Source organism: Nyctereutes procyonoides, unplaced genomic scaffold, assembly GCF_905146905.1.
Source record: "Nyctereutes procyonoides isolate TBG_1078 unplaced genomic scaffold, NYPRO_anot_genome, whole genome shotgun sequence".
Lineage (NCBI taxonomy): Eukaryota > Metazoa > Chordata > Mammalia > Carnivora > Canidae > Nyctereutes > Nyctereutes procyonoides.
In genome coordinates, this window is record NW_026575132.1 from 15,192,091 (window position 1) to 15,211,391 (window position 19,301).

Sequence of the window (19,301 nt, forward strand, 5' to 3'; positions counted from 1 at the left end):
TTACCTGCATTTGATATAGGCCTTTCACTGACATTGCTGCATATAATTAGATGCAGAGTCTCTCAGGGTCTTGTAGGCTCAGCACTCAGTATAAATTCAGTCATTAAATATCTGATATTTTAAAAATGAAAGGACTAATTCACCTTATATTTTCATTTTTTAGTTAAAGTTGTTGATAAGAGTAAAATATAATAACAACTTCTACTTCTGTTAACCTTTAAAGAAAGCACATTATTAAATGCTTCTAAGTTTAGTAGATGCATTAATTTTTTAGTGCACTTAGAATAAGAGCCAGTTGTCTGCCTGAAGCAGTACGTGAAAATCAATTTAGTCGTCAATTTATATTTTAAAGAAGTCACAAATAGACCTGTTTGCTGTAAGAAAAATTGTACCGTACTGTTTATATAATCAATACAGCATTTTTTTAAAGACAGATTTATTGTGTCTAAATTAGGTATCTTCTATTGATAGACATTTGAACATTTCTCACCTATCTCCTCTCTTCTTATGAGGATGCTTTGAGAACAGAGCCACTGCCCTGGAGCTGCTGTTGCATCTGTGAGCCAAGGCCTGGAAACATTGCCCCTGGCCCCTGCCCCCATGGGAGCCATTCACCGAAGGGTCCCTAAGCTAGAGCCCACTCCTACTAGATGGAAGAGGTTTTCCCACCCATGTGTCTCTCCTGCTTCCTGTGCCTATGCCAGATATCTGTTCAACACATAGCCCATTTCTGGTCCTCCCCCTATTCTGAGGAGCCCCAGAAGCCAGAAGCTCTGACCTACTAGTATAGAGTCCCTTCCTTACTCCTCTACCAGGAGTCCTGCTCATGGGGAAAAGGGGAGCGTGAGCGTGAGGGTTTGCAGAGACACTCAACCATTCTGCTGGCTGCTTTAAAACATATGTTTCTAGAAATGTGGTTTAAACATGAAACTGTTAGTGTGCATGCTCCCCTTGTTTTTGTACCATAATTTACTAACATTATGGCTTAAACAACATTTTTGAGAACTACAATATAGTAAGAAGGTAACACCATTTATAGTATTGCTTCTCTAGGGAGGCACCTTCTGTCTTCTAAACTCCCAGTTTTTAAATGAATTTTTGGACTGACTGCCCAGAGGATATAATAAAACTATTTAAAGTTTACATATATTTTCTCGAGTATGCATTTCCACATAGTTCCTTTAGGAGATTACTGTCAACAATGGCAAAAACTTTTCCTACTTCCATATACTACCCTCATGCATCAGGATACAAAAAACTTTTAGATTACATCCTAGAATAAGTGGCCTGTCACTCTCAAATCAAGTACTATGATAAACACACCCAAGAAATCAGTGTGTATGATTCAGTTTAACCTCGACCATGTGTATAACATCTCCCTATGTACTGACATAGAGACAGTTTGATTAATTGAATCGCAAACAGGCTCATACTATATTCCTAAGTCATGAGTATGTTTGAAGTTGAGCATAAAAATTAGAATTACCTAATTCTAATCAGAAGGAGCTTAAGCCTAATTCTGTTTTTACCGTGTGTATATGGGCAAAAAACAGATATCCACATATTCGTATACATATTTGTGTCTGTGTATAAAAACAGTATAATACTTCTCTTTAGATTTCCTTGTTTGCCTCAGTGGTGTTGCTGATGCCTGCATTATATAATCTTTAATAGATTGTCACAATTCCTTCCTCTAAGTAGAATCTAGTAGGTTCCCATGCATCTTTTATTCAGGACAGAGGCCAAAAAGTGCTTGCCTTTACTGAGACTGAGCAAATAAAAATGACCACATTTTAAAATGTAGCCTAGGTGAAGAAGTTTTGTGATAAGCTCTCCAAAATGCTTCCAAGCCCAGGCACAGAAGGGCGTGGCTGCTGAGGAGGTGATAACCTGGCTCCCAATCTGTGGTTTTCTTAGACTATTTTTATAAGTTCTACCACACATACTTATTTGGCAATTTGAACATAAATGCCTTGTCAAAATTTGTGTGGAATCATCTAGATCCAGAGTGAACATTTTGTTCTAATTCAAGGGTTTTAATTTTCTTCTCTGATGACTGCTTTTGGTAAATTATTTACATAATTGATTCTTTATTTTCTCAGGGTGTCCCATTCCCGAAAGTTCTCAAAGTGCAGCATTTTGGAATATAGAGACTTTTTACAAAGAGGGGGTGGAGCCTGTCTTTTCAACAGGCCGACAAAGGTTAGTAACTCAGAAAGTGTAATTATTTCTCTGGTTCTTCTTCTTCCTTTTTTTTTTTCTTGCTTTTGAGAAATGTGTTTGATGTACATAACATTTATGAAAGCAACAACCTTCGTGATCATATCCACCTCTGATCTGCTCAGGATCTAGTCACAAATCTATTATGGGAAAAGACTTAAAAGTCATTCTTGCATTTATCTTTGTGAAATGTTGAAAAGTAGCTCTGTGCCTTAATAAAATCAGTTGCAAAAAGGCATATTTATTTACAATAAAACACTGCCAAATGTCAGATACTTATCTTAGAAAATAGGTTTTTCTTTGGTGGGGGGTTGTCAGTCAGATTAATATTTATTATAAAAGCCATTATCATGTTGAAATCTGGTCCTGCTTAAATGAATGATAAAATCATGGTTTTGCTACTGTGAATCTGATTTTTCAGTGCTAGCTGTACCCCGCCCACTTTGTCCTCTAAACAAAGAAACAAATGCCCTTCAATTAAAATATCTTTGAAATTTACACGTTAGGATTTTCATCCTGCTGCTTAGAGATTGTGAGTTAGATTAAGGGATATTGCTTCAACCCATTTCTCTGACAAAAATTCCATATTCCACTGACATCTCTTTAAGGGTATAACTAATTCCCAGGCTTTTTTTTTTTTTTAAGATTTTATTTATTTATGCATGAGTGACACACACACACACAGAGAGAGAGAGGCAGAGACACAGGCAGAGGGAGAAGCAGGCTCCATGCAGGGAGCCTGATGCAGGACTCGATCCCGGGACTCCAGGATCACGCCCTGGGCTGAAGGCAGGCGCTAAACCTTTGAGCCACCCAGGGATCCCCAATTCCCTGGCTTTTTAAAAAGAAATTTTGAGTGGTCTATTCCCCTAGACAGGAACTATTATGAATATCAGCTAGCCAAAAAATAGCCCAAGTTATTTATGGATCTCATAAATACATATGTGTATTTATTATTTGTTATATAGTCTCTTTGTGTGGGAAGGTCCATGATGTCAACTGGCATTTCATCAGAATTCATATATACAGCGTCACAACCCTTATCCATCATTCCTTAATTCAAAAAGGTCTGAAAATTGAAAGTGTTTTTTATGAGTTTGCAGAAAACACGTCAGGCAGTAAACTTCTCCTGGACTGAAAACTTTTATTATCCTTCATAGTGTAAATATTCATAAGTATTACTGCAGAAATATAAATGTTTTTTATTAGAGGGTGTGCACCAGGCCCCTCAGGGCTATTACATAGAACGTGGTAAATGCATCATACTTTTCTAAAATCTAGCAAAGCCAGAATTTTCAAATTCACTGGCCACAAAGCTTTTGCATAAGGGACTGTGGACCTCTAGTAGCGTGTTTGGAAATGAATCACTCAACAGGCAAAAAGACAGGATTGCTGCTCATTAGCAGATGGTATAGAGATTCTAACATTACACATTTCATATTTCTTTTGAAAATACTACTTCATAAATCAAATATAGTCCATTTGCTATACAAAATGTTTAATGCTCTATGAATTGAAAGAACAGTGAAATCATACTAACTTAAAAAAAATCAGTGACTAGTGTGGATAACTAACAGAATAATTTACTCCTCTCCTCATCATTAAGTGATACTCCTGTAGTCAAGGGACTGTAGTTTGATGCCTGACATCTCTATAAAATCTCAATGAGTCTGCAGAAAAAGAAACAGGAATTTTAAGGTGACCTTGCACCATTAAATTCAACCGCCTGCCTTTCATGGCATTGATCTCAGTGCAACAGAAATCTGAAAACTTCAAAGTGTTCAAAATGGGAGAGATGAGTAGTAATGAATCAATGTGAACTGCTGGCATTTATGAATTAAAGTGTACGTGATTGATTTTTACCTGCCTTGCGTCTCACCAGTCAATTATAATATAGCATCTTGCCTGAGAGCACAGCACTCAGTCCTCAGGTTTCTAGTGTGTGTGGAAGAGTGCATCATTAGATTTCTGCAATTGCCTGTGAGTAGAAAGAAAATTATTCCAGTAGCTCAGAAACCAAATAAAAATAGCCGTATGTCTTCAGTTTTAAAAGTTAGTAAATACGGATTTATTTTTTTCAGCTACATGGTAGAATGATTTTTTTTTAAAGGAAGCCCCCGTGGATTCCAGTGGAATAGTTTATATGTATGTATCAAAGAACTGACCTTTTCCAAGTGCTTTTTTAGTCAATGAATGTATGCATGCACGGTTTACATGTTTTTTTCACATTACTTGCCTGCCTTGTCTCTGTGCTGTGGGACTCTCCCCACCTGCTGTGTTTTCCACCTGGTTTGTGATAGAGGCCTGCCGCAGGATGGAAGGAGGGTCCTAAGAATGAGATCTAGCATTTGGCTCCATGTGAGGCCTAATAGGAAGTGCTAGCCATGGTCCAGTCTGAACTTGCCATTTCCATTTCCTCCTGACTGCTGATGAAATACCACAGAGATGAGGACTGTTGATGTTACTCGTGGGACTTTCCTATGGAGGAATGAAAAACTTTCTTGCTTTGAGTAAGAGTTTTCCCTTCCTCAATGTGGAGGGAGAATCAGGTCTTCCTCAGATGGGCTTGGAAGGCAACCCTTCCCTTGGGGTGTGTATGCTGGAGGAGGAGTCTCTTTTGCCCTCTCATACTCCTGGCTTTGAGCGTTTTGTTTGGAATGTGCTGTTCCAGTCTTCATCCAAGTGTGATAGACACACACAGGGAGATCTTGCTCCAGCTGACAGAATATGGGAATGTTTCTCATGAACACTCACTGCCTCCACAATTGTTTGCAGTATAGTTTGTCTGGCAAACTATAGCACTAGTCAAGTGGATTATTCTAGAAATTTGACTCTTCCATTGCTCCAGGAATGATCAAGAGATTTCTATACATCGGTGCATATGTTTGCACAATTATTTATTTATTTTTTAAAGGTTTTATTTATTCATGAGACACACAGAGAGAAGGAGGCAGAGACATAGACAGAGGGAGAAGCAGGCTATCTGCAGGGAGCCTGATGCAGGACTCGATCCCACGACCCCGGGATCACGACCTGAGCCAAAGGCAGATGCTCAACCACTGAGCCGCCCAGGTGCCCCGTCTGCACATTTATTTAATATGCTTTAGACAGTGCAGATTTCCTTTCAATGAGAGTGATGGGCATGGATTCCCAGCAGCACCTTTTCTAAGCTTATTTGCATTTTCTTGATTATATATATTACATTCAGCTCTGACCGAAACATTTTTATCTTTTTGACAATTTTTATGTTTTCTCAGCTACCTTGAGATAAGTCAGTAAATTAGATATACGTTAGTCTTAGCAATTGCATCTTTGCCCCATTAGCAAGTATGATAAATGATCTATTCGTTTTGACAGCTAATTTCCATTAATAAGTAATTCTAATGGTAGAGGTCATCTCTGGAGCCCACCTCCAGAGAATCCTCCAAGAAATATTACCCCATTTGGAATACGTTTTTAGAAGTGTTATTAATAAGTGAACAGTGCTACCCACACAGATATCATCTGTAAGATGCCATCACAGCAAATCACAGAAGAATATCACATGATAGCTGATTATAGGGCCATGTATGTGGCCTGATTGGTGTGTTGGTTTTCTGTGATAAATTAAAATGTTTTTCCTTTGTCTTCCTAACCTCTTTCAGCTATTTGAACCCACAGAATGTGGAAATGGATATGTGGAGGCTGGGGAGGAATGTGACTGTGGTTTATTACATGTGGTAAGTATAAGAGATCTTTCCTACCTTCAAACCAGCTCCTCCCCAGAGCAAACAAGAATAGTGAGAAGCCTACACTGTCCTTCCCTTGGTCTTACTGCTTTTCTTTCTCATCTCTCTCATCAATGTCTAATCCCAGCTCAGACATGTTAGAGATAATCAAGTTCTTATGGCCCTGTTTGAAAAAATACCTAATGGGTTCTTCTAATCAAATCTTCTATCTCTTAAAAATCCATAGCTCATATCCATCCCATTCAGATTATACCAAATCACGAAATATTCTTTCCATGGTGTGTTTATTTTTGTCTTTATAAAACTAGATAGAGTCTTGGGGCACCTGCCTGGCTCAGTTGGTAGAGCATGCAACTCTTGATCTCAGGATTGTGAGTTCGAGCCCCATGTTGGATGTAGAGATTACTTAAAAATAAAATATTTTTTAAAAACCCCAAATGAGATAGAGTCTTAAGAAAGAGCTAACGGAAGGTGATGTACCTGCTAAGAAATAAGCTCACTTTTTGGGAGAGAAGCCCTTTCACAGAAGATCATACTTTGCTGAAAAATATGGCAGGAAGGAATTTTATCATTGTTTAAAGTGACTACTTCCTGAAATGCTTGCTAGTTATTGTGCAAGTCTCCTCTTGTGGATTATACATAAGTCACATGTAGAGAGAGGGTTGAATGACCAGCCTCACTTACTCACGTGGAATGTCTCCCCTAGGAATGCTATGGATTATGCTGTAAGAAGTGCTCTCTGTCCAACGGGGCCCACTGCAGCGACGGGCCCTGCTGTAACAGTACCTCATGTCTCGTGAGTCACCCGACACTTCTGTGTTTCCTTTTCGTGGACGTATTAGCTAAATATCTCACGGTGTACATAGAAGAGTTGTAGATCTGGCCACACATTTGTTGATTGATGTGTCCCTCGCAGTTTTGTAGAATCCATAATGCTACCTAAATTCTGTAGGTCAAAACATTTACCTTTACTATGGTTCACTGTCAACTATCCTGTCCTTCCAACCTTGAGAGTTGCCCTGCTAATGAAGATGAAAACCACATTAGATGGTTGAAAGGATGGTTGAATAGAAGAGGGACAATTCCTGGGGTCTTTTTAAATAATATGGCCTACTTATAACATTTTTCTTTACATTTATTACAATGTATATGTACATTTATTTTGGACCTAATTTATTTTTGGACCATGAACATAAAACCTAGTGCTCACATTTTTATGTGTGGTTTTTAAAAAAATCTCCTGTAAAGGCAAGAAAGCAAGATAAGGAAATAATATTCATCTATTTGCTTATATGTGTATATATAGAGCTAATGCATGTGGACACAGTTAACTTCCATCTGTAGAACCTCCAGTCAATTTTTGAAAAGCCATTTTTAAAATATTCCTTTTTCTCATTTGTTGACCCTCTAATATTGCTTCTAACTATAAAGTAAAATGATTTTATTATCTTATTCAATGCCAAGAGGTTTTATGGTATTTTAAGAAATTCTAGCTTGGTTGCCTTATGTTCCCCACCAGATTATAAGTTGCTTGACATCATTGGTCTCTTTCATTCATCTTTTACCCACCCCTTCAATATGATTGGTGTCACTGAAAGGAGTTCATATGAATTCACTGCACTTTGATTGTGTATATTTAGCCAAAGCAAGATTAACATTAAGATTAACATGAACAAGCTAACAGATACAATTAGTGAAGCTTGGGTGTGTATATCAATCTTCAGAGAGATCTTAAATGTTCATATTTTAGTGATTTGCTCTTTTGTTTTAAACCATAATACTGTATCTTCTTTACATAATTGCTGTTACCTTGTTTTCCAGAAGTAATACTCTGAGACCATGGGTTTTAAAATCTGAACATTTAATGCCTTGCTTAATGATGCATATTTACTACACAGAGTGGTTATCTGGGCCTTGTCTCTATTCTGCAGCTAACTTGCTAATTCATAACAAGAGTTTGGTGATGGTTATGAGAAAGTATCCAAATTATTGGTGAATATAACAATGCTAACTATTGGAAATATTAATTAACACAAGTTCTTAATATTGAATTTTGATTTGCAGTTTCAGCCACGAGGATATGAATGTCGGGATGCTGTGAATGGGTGTGATATTACTGAATATTGTACTGGAGACTCTGGCCAGGTATGACAAACCAAGTTTTTAAAAAATACGTTTGACTTGCAAATATTGTACACATTGGAAAGCGTTCAGTTGGGCTACATATGGAAATATGATTTGGTTTCTTTGTTTTTTTGTTTCACTTCACTTTGTTTTCTAGTAATTTCTGGATCTCCACCGTGCCTTGATTTTAGGAACATTTGTTGTGTTTTCTGGACCTAAATCTCTTTCTTCTTTCAAATTTCTCCTTCATAATTAGTTCCCATTATATGGTTTCTACCCAACGAATTTATGTTCCTTTCAGTCCCCACATCTAAAATTGTATGTTCACACTGATGAAGAATTAATGTACTATTTTCAAACATTTTTAAGCCACAGGGCACTTTCTTTTAAGAAAAAATTTGTTAGATGCCTACTGTAGAAAGTAGAGAACAAGTAGCGCTGCTCTGATTGAAGAGGGAGCGGGAGCAGGTGTCCCCCTCTCAGTTCTGGTCTCCAACTGTTTCCCATTTACATTTTCCTGGCATCATGGCCCATATGGTTTGGCGTGGTCTTCTTCACATTAAAAATTATTATAACATTATAATTAATGTTGCCTACTAGCATTCCTTCTTTGTACAATTTTTTATGTTTAAAAAATTTATATCACATTATTTTAAGTCTTTATTTTTCATTCAAATGAACATTCATTGAGCACCTGCTGTGTGTCAGCACTAAAAAAAACAAACAAGTTTTGTCTTAAACCATACTACTGTATATTCTTTACATAACTGCCATTGCCTTGTTTTCCAAAAGTAATACTCTGAGACTGTGGGTCTTAAAATCTGAACAATTTAATACCTTGGTTAATGATTCATATTTACTACAGAGAGTGGTATCTGGGCCTTGTCTCTATTCTGCAACCATCTTGCTAATAAAAAGAGTTTGGTAAATGTTGGGATATAGTAGGGAATAGGATAGGCAAGTTCTTGCACTTATGGAACTTACATTCTGCTGGGTGGAGAAATAAGTGAACAAAAATATCCAATAGTGGTATGTGCTAAGGTAAAATAAGGTGAGATGTGAGGTGGGTGGCTTTAGGTGGGGTGGTCAGGTGTATTTTCCTGAAGAAGCTGGCATTTAAGTAGAAGGGTAAATAAGGAGGAGCTAGTCAGGAAACAGCTAGTAAGGAAGCTTGGCTTCTTTAAGAAATGGAATGAAAGCAGGGATTACCAGAGAGTAGTAGAAAAAAATCAAGAGTAAATCAGGTATTAGGGCAATTAGGGAATAGGTAAGGATTTTGGATTTTATTCTACTTTTATTTTTGCACTGACATTACTTCAAGACATTGTTCAAAAACATTTTCCTGTATTATTATACAGTCTTTATAAATACCCTTTTTACAATTGCATGAGAGTCTATCATATGGATTTATGAGTTGACTTGTGACTTCTTATCCAGTGGTGGATATTTAGGTTGTTGACAGTTTTTCATTATTGTAATTAGTATGGCAGTGAACACCTGTATGGATCTTTAAGAATGTTTCTTATTCAGGATTCACTCCTTAGGATAAATTGCCCAGAAATGGATTTATCTACTGCCGGATATTATGGTTTCCACGGGGCTCCCAATAAATAGAGTACAGTGGGAGGTCAAAATACCATTTTTTTTAAATACCATTTTTCATATTGAAAATGGCCACATTGAAAACCGTAACTTCGTATGAGAGCTAAATGAGCCTCTTAATAGATCCCAGATTCAGGCTGTAGGAACAGGTTATTGACAAAAGTGGGTCTGGAGTGACTTCTTGCAAAAATGGGCCATTGTCTTGTGTGTCTTGGAGGAGCAGTGACGATAGTCTAATGCACATGAGTAGGCAGGAAAAGAGTGGCAACAGCAGCCAAAGGGCCAGTATTTCTTCCCGAGTTTGTCAATCAATCAGTCACTCTACTTGCCCTCAGGGGGAAGCGAGTATAGGAGCAGAGTAGCTGGAGTAGCACTCTGTGCTCTTCACTGGAAAAAAGCAAAACAAAACAAGAAGAGAGGGACACAAAAGTGTCTAACTAACCTTTTTGAAAGTTCTTGATGTATATTATCTGAGATTCAATTCAGAGGGACCTTTCTAAGGATGTGATGCAGAGAAATAGTGTTCAGGCTATTCTTTATTGATTTTTATGCATATCTGTTTCTTCTATTTAGATATGTAAATTGGTTTCTTTGCAATTTTCCTAGAATATAGTGAAAGGGTGTAAGAATTGTGGGTTCTATGTTTTGTGCCAAGTTTTATGTTTTGTGACAATCCTGACATACTGTTTCCATGAGTTATATTTTTAGTTCTGTAGAATACTACTATTCTTACACCCATCATATATAGTTTGGGTTCTATGTGTTCAGCTCTTTTCAAAGTACAGTTTTTTCACTTTTCAGCCTTTAATTCTGTTTTTTTTTTGTTTTTATAAATTTATTTTTTATTGGTGTTCAATTTGCCAACATATAGAATAGCACCCAGTGCTCATCCCATCAAGTGCCCCCCTCAGTGCCCGTCACCCAGTCACCCCCCACCCCGCCCACCTCCCCTTCTACCACCCCTAGTTCATTTCCCAGAGTTAGGAGTCGTTCATGTTCTGTCTCCCATTCTGATATTTCCCACTCATTTTTTCTCCTTTCCCCTTTATTCCCTTTCACTATTTTTTATATTCCCCAAATGAATGAGACCATATAGTGTTTGTCCTTCTCCAATTGACTTATTTCACTCAGCATAATACCCTCCAGTTCCATCCACGTTGGAGCAAATGGTGGGTATTTGTCGTTTTTAATGTCAGCCTTTAATTCCTGAATTGCCATAGAATTACTGGAAGTAAGGCTTTTATAATGAGGGCTCTATGTTCAACTTAATATTCTATTGTCTAAATTTTTTAAATGTTCTTTTTTTAAAGAGAGAGAGAGAGCGAGAGCAAGCAGGGGGAGAGAGAGAGAGACAAACAGACTTCACACTGAGTCTGAGCCCGATGTGAGGCTCAGTTTTGGGACCCCAAGATCATGACCTGAGCCAAAATTGAGAGTTAGAGGCTTAACTGACTGAGCCACTCAGACACCCTAAAACATTCCTTTTGCTTTATGTATGTAAGGTGAAAATTATACTGTTAAATTAATTTCTCAGTAGAGAATTAGAATATTAGAATAGCATGTTCTTTTAGCGATAATTTCCTTATATGACCAGAATCCTCCTGACATAGATAATGGGAGTAGAGGGAATTAAGATCCCCCAGAATTCTTCTGTTTTGTAACAGGCATTGAGCTTTGAATTTAATGGATACTGCTTATGATTAGGATCTCTGAGAACCTCTGCATCTCTGAGAATCAGTGTCATTGGCAATATTCTGACTTTGTCTTGTTCCTCATGTCTTTGCTAAATTTTGAGATTATCATTTACTGATGCCTCTGAGCTACTTTGTAAATTCAGTTTCTCACAGAATAAACAATACTTGTGCAACTGAGAGAAATCCTTGGCAAACAATACTGGATGATATAATAAAAGTATTTTTGAAAGATGTGGGAAATGTTTCTTGTTAGCACTAAAATATATGTCATCTATATGGGTGATATAACACAATTTAAAATAAGCACATTTAAATGCTACTGCACTGTTGAAGTCCTGCCTCGTGTGAACCTTCCTGCACAGCATGAAAGTGGGGGCTGGAATGGTATTTAGAGAGAGACTGAATCCAGAGCTCTAGTCACATGTAGAATAAAGTCCGCAGATTTATGGTCCTTTTGTTTTCAGGGTCCCCAGACGATGTAAGACATTCCATAATTTCCCATGTTAAACATTTCAGTGATCAGCAATTTGCTTTCATTAGCCTAAAAACTAAAAATAAATTGATTAGAAATCTTGCATGTAGCTGTAACAGTTTACAATAGGGGCTTTTTTTTTAATTATTGAAGAGCTCTACAAAATTTTTTTAATTGAAACATCACAAAAGTCAACTATCATATAATTTTAGACCCTGATAGACCCATTCTAGTAGCAACATTTCTTTTGCATTTTTGTCTGGTGTGATTGTATTCGTCTTGGAGTAAGTGAATAATTAATGTTAGTTGATTAATAAGATAATGACTGCATTTTCAGTGGATTTGGATAGATGAAAGAGTCCACTTGGATCTCTGTTTCTGTGCCTTTGGCCCACTGTGGCAGGTTTTAAAAAGGAGCTGATAATTATGTCCTTTAAGTAGTCACCATCAGATTGATTGAAAAGCTGTGGTGAATGAAAGCTTATATGAAAGTCAGTTATTCTTTAGAAAGATGTAAGACGAAAGCATTTTATCTAAAAGTGTTCCTTTGTAAGTTAGTGCTTCTTATTCTTTAGAAAGATGTAAGACGAAAGCATTTTATCTAAAAGTGTTCCTTTGTAAGTTAGTGCTTCTTAGCAATTGCAAATTCTAAATTAGTTCTATTACCTTTCTGTAGTGAACTTGATAAACAGCTTGATATGTGCAGAGTAACTTTTTTTTAAAAGATTTTATTTATTTATTTATTTATTTATTTATTTATTTATTTGAGAGAAAGCACAGAGGGAGAGGGAAAAGGAGACTGACCTCGATCCCAGGACCCTGAGATCACGACCTGAGCCAAAGGCAGATGCTTAACCAACGGAGCCCCTCCACCCAGGCACCCAGAACAGAGTAACTTAATTGTGTCTGAATGGGTCATTCATTTTTTTCATCCAGTTGGCTGATAGTAGCTGAGCACCTACTCAATAATAATGGAGCCCAGTTTTGTTCTTGATGCTAGGGAGGCAGCAAGGAACAGCACATTCTGTCCTGCCTGCATGGAGCTCACATTGAGGTGGGGGCAATACACAAATAAGTAACATAGATGAGTATGAGATGATAAATCTTATGGAGAAGAAAAAACCAGGAAATAGAGAATGCCAACATGGGAAGGATTACAGTTTTTGAAAGCAAACCATGCAGAAATCTGGCGGGGGGGGTGGGGAGGGAGATTGAAGGAAGAGCAAAGGCAAGAGGCTGTGGCATAGAAAGAAGCAAGCCTGGCACGTTCACAGAGCATCAGATCAGTGATGGCAGAGTAGCAAAGAGACCAGAGAGAGGATGGAGATGGGGGGATGGCAAAGTGCATATAACGTTGAACTTTGAAGTCCCTCAAGTATGTTGGGAAGTCATCAGGCAGAGGAGCAACATGATGTGGTTTATGATTTTAAAAGGACGCTCCAGTAGCTGTATAGACTAGGGTGGAAACGGGGCAATCAGTTGGAGGCTGTTGCATAATTCAGGTGAGAAAGGATGGTGGATTGGACTGGGGGTTAGCAGTGGAGAAGGAGAAAAGTCATCAGATTGTGACTATATTTTGAAAGTAGACCTAGTAGGATTTGTTGACGGACTGGAAGGAGGGTGTGAGAGAAAGAGAAACAGAGGATGACTTCATGGTTTGGGGCCTGGCCAGTTGGGAAAGCAGAACTGTCCTATCCTGAGAAGCTGAAGACTGGGGGGAGACCCTGGTGCCTATTGCTGTGTTTCTCACTCATTTACCTGTATATTGCTTTTTTCTTTGCATATTTGTTTTGAACACTGTACTAGCTCCTCTGACTTGGAACTGTCTTCAGCTCTCTCAAATGTGGCCAATAAAATGCATAGAGAGTAAAAATTTTAATTCATTCAGAGTAACTTTCTGAGAAAATGAAGTGTACTTTTAAACAATGACTTGATAAATAGACCTGGAAAAAGCAATAACCATCCCATCACGATTATTCTAGTAACACGTCTGTAGTCAGAGAGGTCAGAGATGTAATGGAGATGCAGCACTCACACTGAGTTGAAAGAGTATTTCTTCTTTTTCAGTAATGTGGCCTCTAGGTGAGCATCACGGGTGTCGAATGCAGATTTGACATTTCACAGGGCTGAGAGAGGTCTCGTGGGTTAGTTCCCGAATGTTCCCTGCCTGCATAACAAGCTGATTCATGCCCTTCATTGTCCATTTTGATTCCTTCTACTTTTAACTCTGTAGGCAAGTGAATATGTAAGTTCTGATTCTAGTCCACCTCATGGAAGCCAGATAAATAAAAAGAAGTACTCACCGCATGGATGAATTTATTATGTTTGCCAGTAATAGAAGAATTAGTTTGGATAACCTACTGAAGGGGTTACTCGTGTTTTTCTAGACATTCCCAATTATATATTCACCATGCTTGCTTTTTTTTTGCATTTTTATATATTGTACACATAATCTGAAGGTTAACTAAATACATTGTATTTTTCAGTGCCCACCAAACCTTCATAAACAAGATGGTTATGCATGCAATCAAAATCAGGTATGCTGGGCTATGAGTTTTAAGTATAATTTTAAAAGGATTAGTTTGGGAGGTTTTTTTTCCCCCCTTTCTGATGAATATAACTTTGAAGAGAAATTGCAACTCAAAGAACAATAAATTATCTCAATGGACGGCTAATTCAGTGTTGCACAGCATATCAAATACTAAATATAGTATTATATTTAGCCCTGGTGACAAATTGTCCAGATTGAGGGCAAGGAAAAAAATATAATGACTAAAGAATTAGGAATCCAATTTATCGAGTTGTGATCATCTTTCAGTAATGTCAGCCTATTATGGGAAAATATGAGTGTTATAATGTGCTATAATAGGTGATAATGTGTTTTTTTTTTTTCTTTTCTGAAGCCATGTTATGATGTAGCACTCATACCCAAAAGGAGCTAAAAATCATTTTGGAATGGCCCAAGGAAGTGTACCTACTTTTGTTTTTCATAAAATTTAAAATTTCCGATTACTTTTGACTTAAAGAGCTGTACTGTGAGGTCTCTTGTGAGTTTTAGAATTTAACTGTCGGTGGTGCCTCCCTTACAATGTTTGGGATTTTTTTTTTCACTGTGAAAATACTGGGGTATGGCATTGAAAAAAAATCAACTTACCTAAAACAGCAAAAGGAGACCATGCAGTCCAAATCTGGGGGAAATGAAAGTGTCTGCGTGGGCCCTTCTGATGTGTTTCTCTGTCCCCAGGGCCGCTGTTATAATGGGGAATGCAAGACCCGGGACAACCAGTGTCAGCACGTCTGGGGCACGAGTAAGTCATGTTTTCCTGGTTAGTCAATGCATGTGGGTTTCTCTGCACACATTACCCTGCTCTGCCAGTCTTGCTGAAGACTGGTTCGGCGTGGAGTGATGTTTTTATTTTATTTTAAGATTTATTTATTTATTTTAGAGAGAGTGGAAGTAGGGAGGGGCTGAGGGAGAGGGAGAGAGAGTCTCAAGCAGACTCTCTGCTGAGTGTGGAACCTGATGCAGAGCTCAAGCTCATGACCCTGAGACCATGACCTGAGCTGAAACCAAGAGTCACATGCTCAACTGACTATGCCACCCAAGCGCCCCCGGAGTGATGTTTTTAAAAAAAAAATCTAGGAAAGGGTGAGAAAAGAGAGAACTGTGAATCACAGTCACAAAACCCCAGAAAATGGTTGTTCAAGCTGGGGACTTGTCATCAGAACCAAGCTATGTCCCTCAGTGATGTGGCTGTCAGAGAAGAGATGTCACTTGCAAAGATTGGGTTCAGTGTGACAGTCATGTTCAATATCCAGCCACTTGTGTGACTCACTATGTACCTTGGATTTTACCATTACCCCTCAGGTTAGTCTTCTGTTCCTTTACCCCAGCGAAGTACCAGACTTATTTCTTAAATTCTGTAATTTTATCATCTCAGTTTTGAAGGGAAGAAATGGGGTCCTTCCAGAGGTGTAGACCCAGAGATTTGGGTACATGGTCCTGGCTCTCAGTATATGCCCTAAATGTTAATGCACATACTCTTTTTTTTTAAGATTTTAAAAAATTTTATTTATTTGAGAGTGAGTGAGTGAGCTTGAGCCAGGGGGTGGGGGGAGTGGTGCAGGGAAAGGAAGACTCCCAGCTAAGTGGGGAGTCCAGCTAGGACCCCAGGATCATGACCCAAACCAAAGGCAGATGCTTAACTGACAGAGCCCCCCAGGCGCCCCGAGGCCCAGACTCTTCCTGACATTGACTGTGCCTGTCCTGTGAACCTCAGTTCTTTGGGCCAGACCATAGCAGAGAAATGGGTCTGTCTTGCTGGCTGAAACTGGGTCACCCCCAGAGAAAAAGAAAGCCCACAGAAGGAGAACAGAGCCCCTGCAGGAGTATTTCAGTGTTTGGCAAAATATCATTTAACTGAATGATTTATTTTCAGTGCTTCAGTTTTGACAGAGAATAGATGATAGAGGCATATTGTCTTTTAAAAGGTTTAAATACTAAAACCCAAGTGTTGACATAAAATCTTAATTGCCTAAGATTTTTATAATATCTTTTAATACTAGGGTAAAACAAGCCTACGGATCTTTCTTAGTTTTCCATGTGCTACTTCCCTAATTCCTGCCGTTGGCCATTCCTCTCTTCCTCCCTCAACCCCACCAAGCACTGAGAGTCCGTTTGTTTCTCAAGTTAAAAACAGCAGCATGCTAGAACTGTCCTGGAGTAGCTTGCAAGAGCCAAGTGTTAAATTTTGAGGAATTTCAGAAGCCTGTGGCCATCACATTGGTAGCTTGAGATTAGCCCTGTGTTATACCAGAGACATTTACATGATGGCATTTACACCAGGGAAATTGGCATATGCCAGAGTCAGGATTTTTTTTTTTTTCCTGGAGAACCCGTTGTTAAACATTTACCTGCACGCTGCTGGTTGTGCATAACCAAAACAACTAAAACAAATCCTCTTCTCTTGTTCATCTCCAAAAGAGGCTTCTGGGTCTGACAAGTTCTGTTATGAGAAGCTGAACACAGAAGGCACGGAGAAGGGAAACTGTGGGAGGGATGGAGATCGCTGGATCCAGTGCAGCAAACAGTAAGTGGTCAGCTTTGGGGGCAGGACGAGTGATCGGAAGCCCTGGTTCAGATGTGAGTTGAGCACGAAAGAAATGTTACTGAGTTTTAATAGATATTCAGCTGTTTAAAATTTTATAGTATGTATTTTAAAAGTACATCAGTATATCTAGAAGCAAATGGCTTTGGACTAAGTTGCTCACCATGACGTAGACTCACAATGTTTATGTAAAATTCAGAACATTTCTCACATGTTGTATTTTACTTGATGCTTGTTTTGAAAAGACACTTTGCTGAGGTAGTACGAAATGCCTATGCATGTACTAGTATATCTAGTATCTAGATCTACAAGCAAAATATATAGAGTGTATGTATTTTAGGGATAATTCAAAGTGAAGTAATATATATTTTTGATTGTTCCATGAGCGCAACACCATTCAATTCAATTAAACATCTAATGTCTATATCAGATATTTTCCCTCTTCCAAAAGCATCTAGTTAGTGCATTCCAGAGGCATCTTTACTCAGGAAATGAGATATTTTCAGAGTTCATCAGTAATACTTTGCCTGGATTAGTCAAGGAAAGTGAAAATTGTGATTTAATAGTTTATTAAGGTTAACTCAATGACATGGCTCTATGGAACTATCAGGTTATGGGCCAAATTTCCTTCATTATGCTTCCATGACAATGAAGATTCTTCCAATTATGAAGCAGAGCAAGAATCTAAAGAAGTGTTATTTTTCTAGTTAATGATCTCTTTGTGTACTTCATGAAACTTTGCTATTCCCTGTAGTCTTTGATGGTGGATGAGGCCTTACAAGGCAACAAATCTTTGACTGTAATTTCTTTAAAATTAAACCAAAATAATAGAGCAGAACTTCCCATCTGATGTCTCACAAGTGAGGCACAGATGTTCCAAAATATTGCTCTTCTTTCTGAGGTGCCAGAGAGTAGAAGGAAGTAGAGCCTAAAGTCATAAAAATCCATGTGGTTAGACACCTGGATTTCATTAGCTTCATTCATTAGTTTAATGTCCTAGACCACCTGGGCATTTCTGTGTGTTCTTTGTAACTTCAAAAAGTTTGGGAGGCATTGGATTGGGTCATTGTAGAAGATAGCTTTTGAATATCTAGTAACAGAATATCCAACCACCAATGAGTTAAAGAAAATTAATGCATGTTTTCTGAAACGTTTAAAAAATGGGAAATATGACATATAAGCAGAAAAGTGAATAACACACAAATATACAATTTGCCAAATAATTATTACGTGAACTACCATGTCAAGAAATAGATCAAGAAATAGGACTTGCAGCATCCCAGAAAATGTATCCTTCCCCGCAGGGTGCCCTCATCTTGCTCCTGGAGGTATTATCATCGGGACTTCTGTGACAATTACTTTCTTGCCTTTTAGAGTTTGGATGCTTTGGTTTTCATCCCTAAATACATCCTAATGTATCTTGCCTCACACTTTGGCATAAAGTTGGGGACTCATACTTCATGTATTATTTTGCCTCTTAAGTTCAGCATTTTAAGCATCTTCCATGATGTGTGTCACTGTTCATATTTATCGTTCATCTGTTTTATTTTAACTTGTATTCATACTCACAGATGATGATGTAGTTCTCCACTCTGTGTTAGTGGGCATTTAGGTCGTTTCCATGTTTTGGCTGTTAGGAGCCAGGTTGCCATGGGTATTCCTATACATGTAACAGTGCACATTTGTATACATTTTTCTAAGGTTTATACCCAAAAGAAAAATTGCTGGGTCACAGGGTATGTATATTTTCAGTGTTACCAGATGATGGCATAGTTTTCTAAAATGGTTGTAGTAGTAAACCCAACCATCAGTAATATGCATATGAGAATTTGGTTGAACCACATACTGAATCAGCACTTGTTATTATCAGACTTTTTACTTTTATCCATTCTGGTGGGTATAATGCTAATTGATTGTGTTTTTAATTTGCATTTTCCTGATTACCAGTGGAATTTAGTACATTTTCATCATTTATTGGACATGGATTTCCTCCTCCCCCCTTTTTTGATGTGCCATTTCAATTCCTTGCCCATTTTAAAGGGGGAGTTAGTTCACTGTTTATTTAATAGAGAGGCAGGAGGTAGCTGCCCTCATGAGGGCTGAGTTGCTAAAGACCCAGCCGATTTCTCTCTCTCTGCTCTGGAATGCTTAGCATGTTGAGTGCTTCCTTCTGCTGGTGAGCTCACTATGGCAAGGTGGATGCCAGGGCCACACATTCAAAGGCAGGCAATGTGGGAGTCTGAACAAAAGGTCTTTTCCCTGTCTGGCTCTAACCTCTTATCCAGAAAGCAACATTCTCCCCAGCAACTTTCTAGCGGGCTTTTACTCGCATCTCAACACCCAGGGGCCACTT

At 38.3% G+C, this 19,301-nt stretch overlaps 1 protein-coding gene across 3 annotated transcripts in view; it reads left to right on the forward strand.

The window, feature by feature from the left end:
- Nucleotides 1–19,301, forward strand: part of ADAM23 (ADAM metallopeptidase domain 23) — a 169,343-nt gene that overhangs the window by 123,558 nt on the left and 26,484 nt on the right. For all 3 annotated transcript variants that reach the window (XM_055345459.1, XM_055345458.1, XM_055345460.1), the window contains 7 exons: nt 2,103–2,202; nt 5,865–5,939; nt 6,655–6,744; nt 8,013–8,093; nt 14,327–14,377; nt 15,085–15,148; nt 16,825–16,930. In XM_055345459.1, the coding sequence (XP_055201434.1) occupies nt 2,103–2,202; nt 5,865–5,939; nt 6,655–6,744; nt 8,013–8,093; nt 14,327–14,377; nt 15,085–15,148; nt 16,825–16,930 (567 nt within the window). The remainder of the gene's footprint in view (nt 1–2,102; nt 2,203–5,864; nt 5,940–6,654; nt 6,745–8,012; nt 8,094–14,326; nt 14,378–15,084; nt 15,149–16,824; nt 16,931–19,301) is intronic.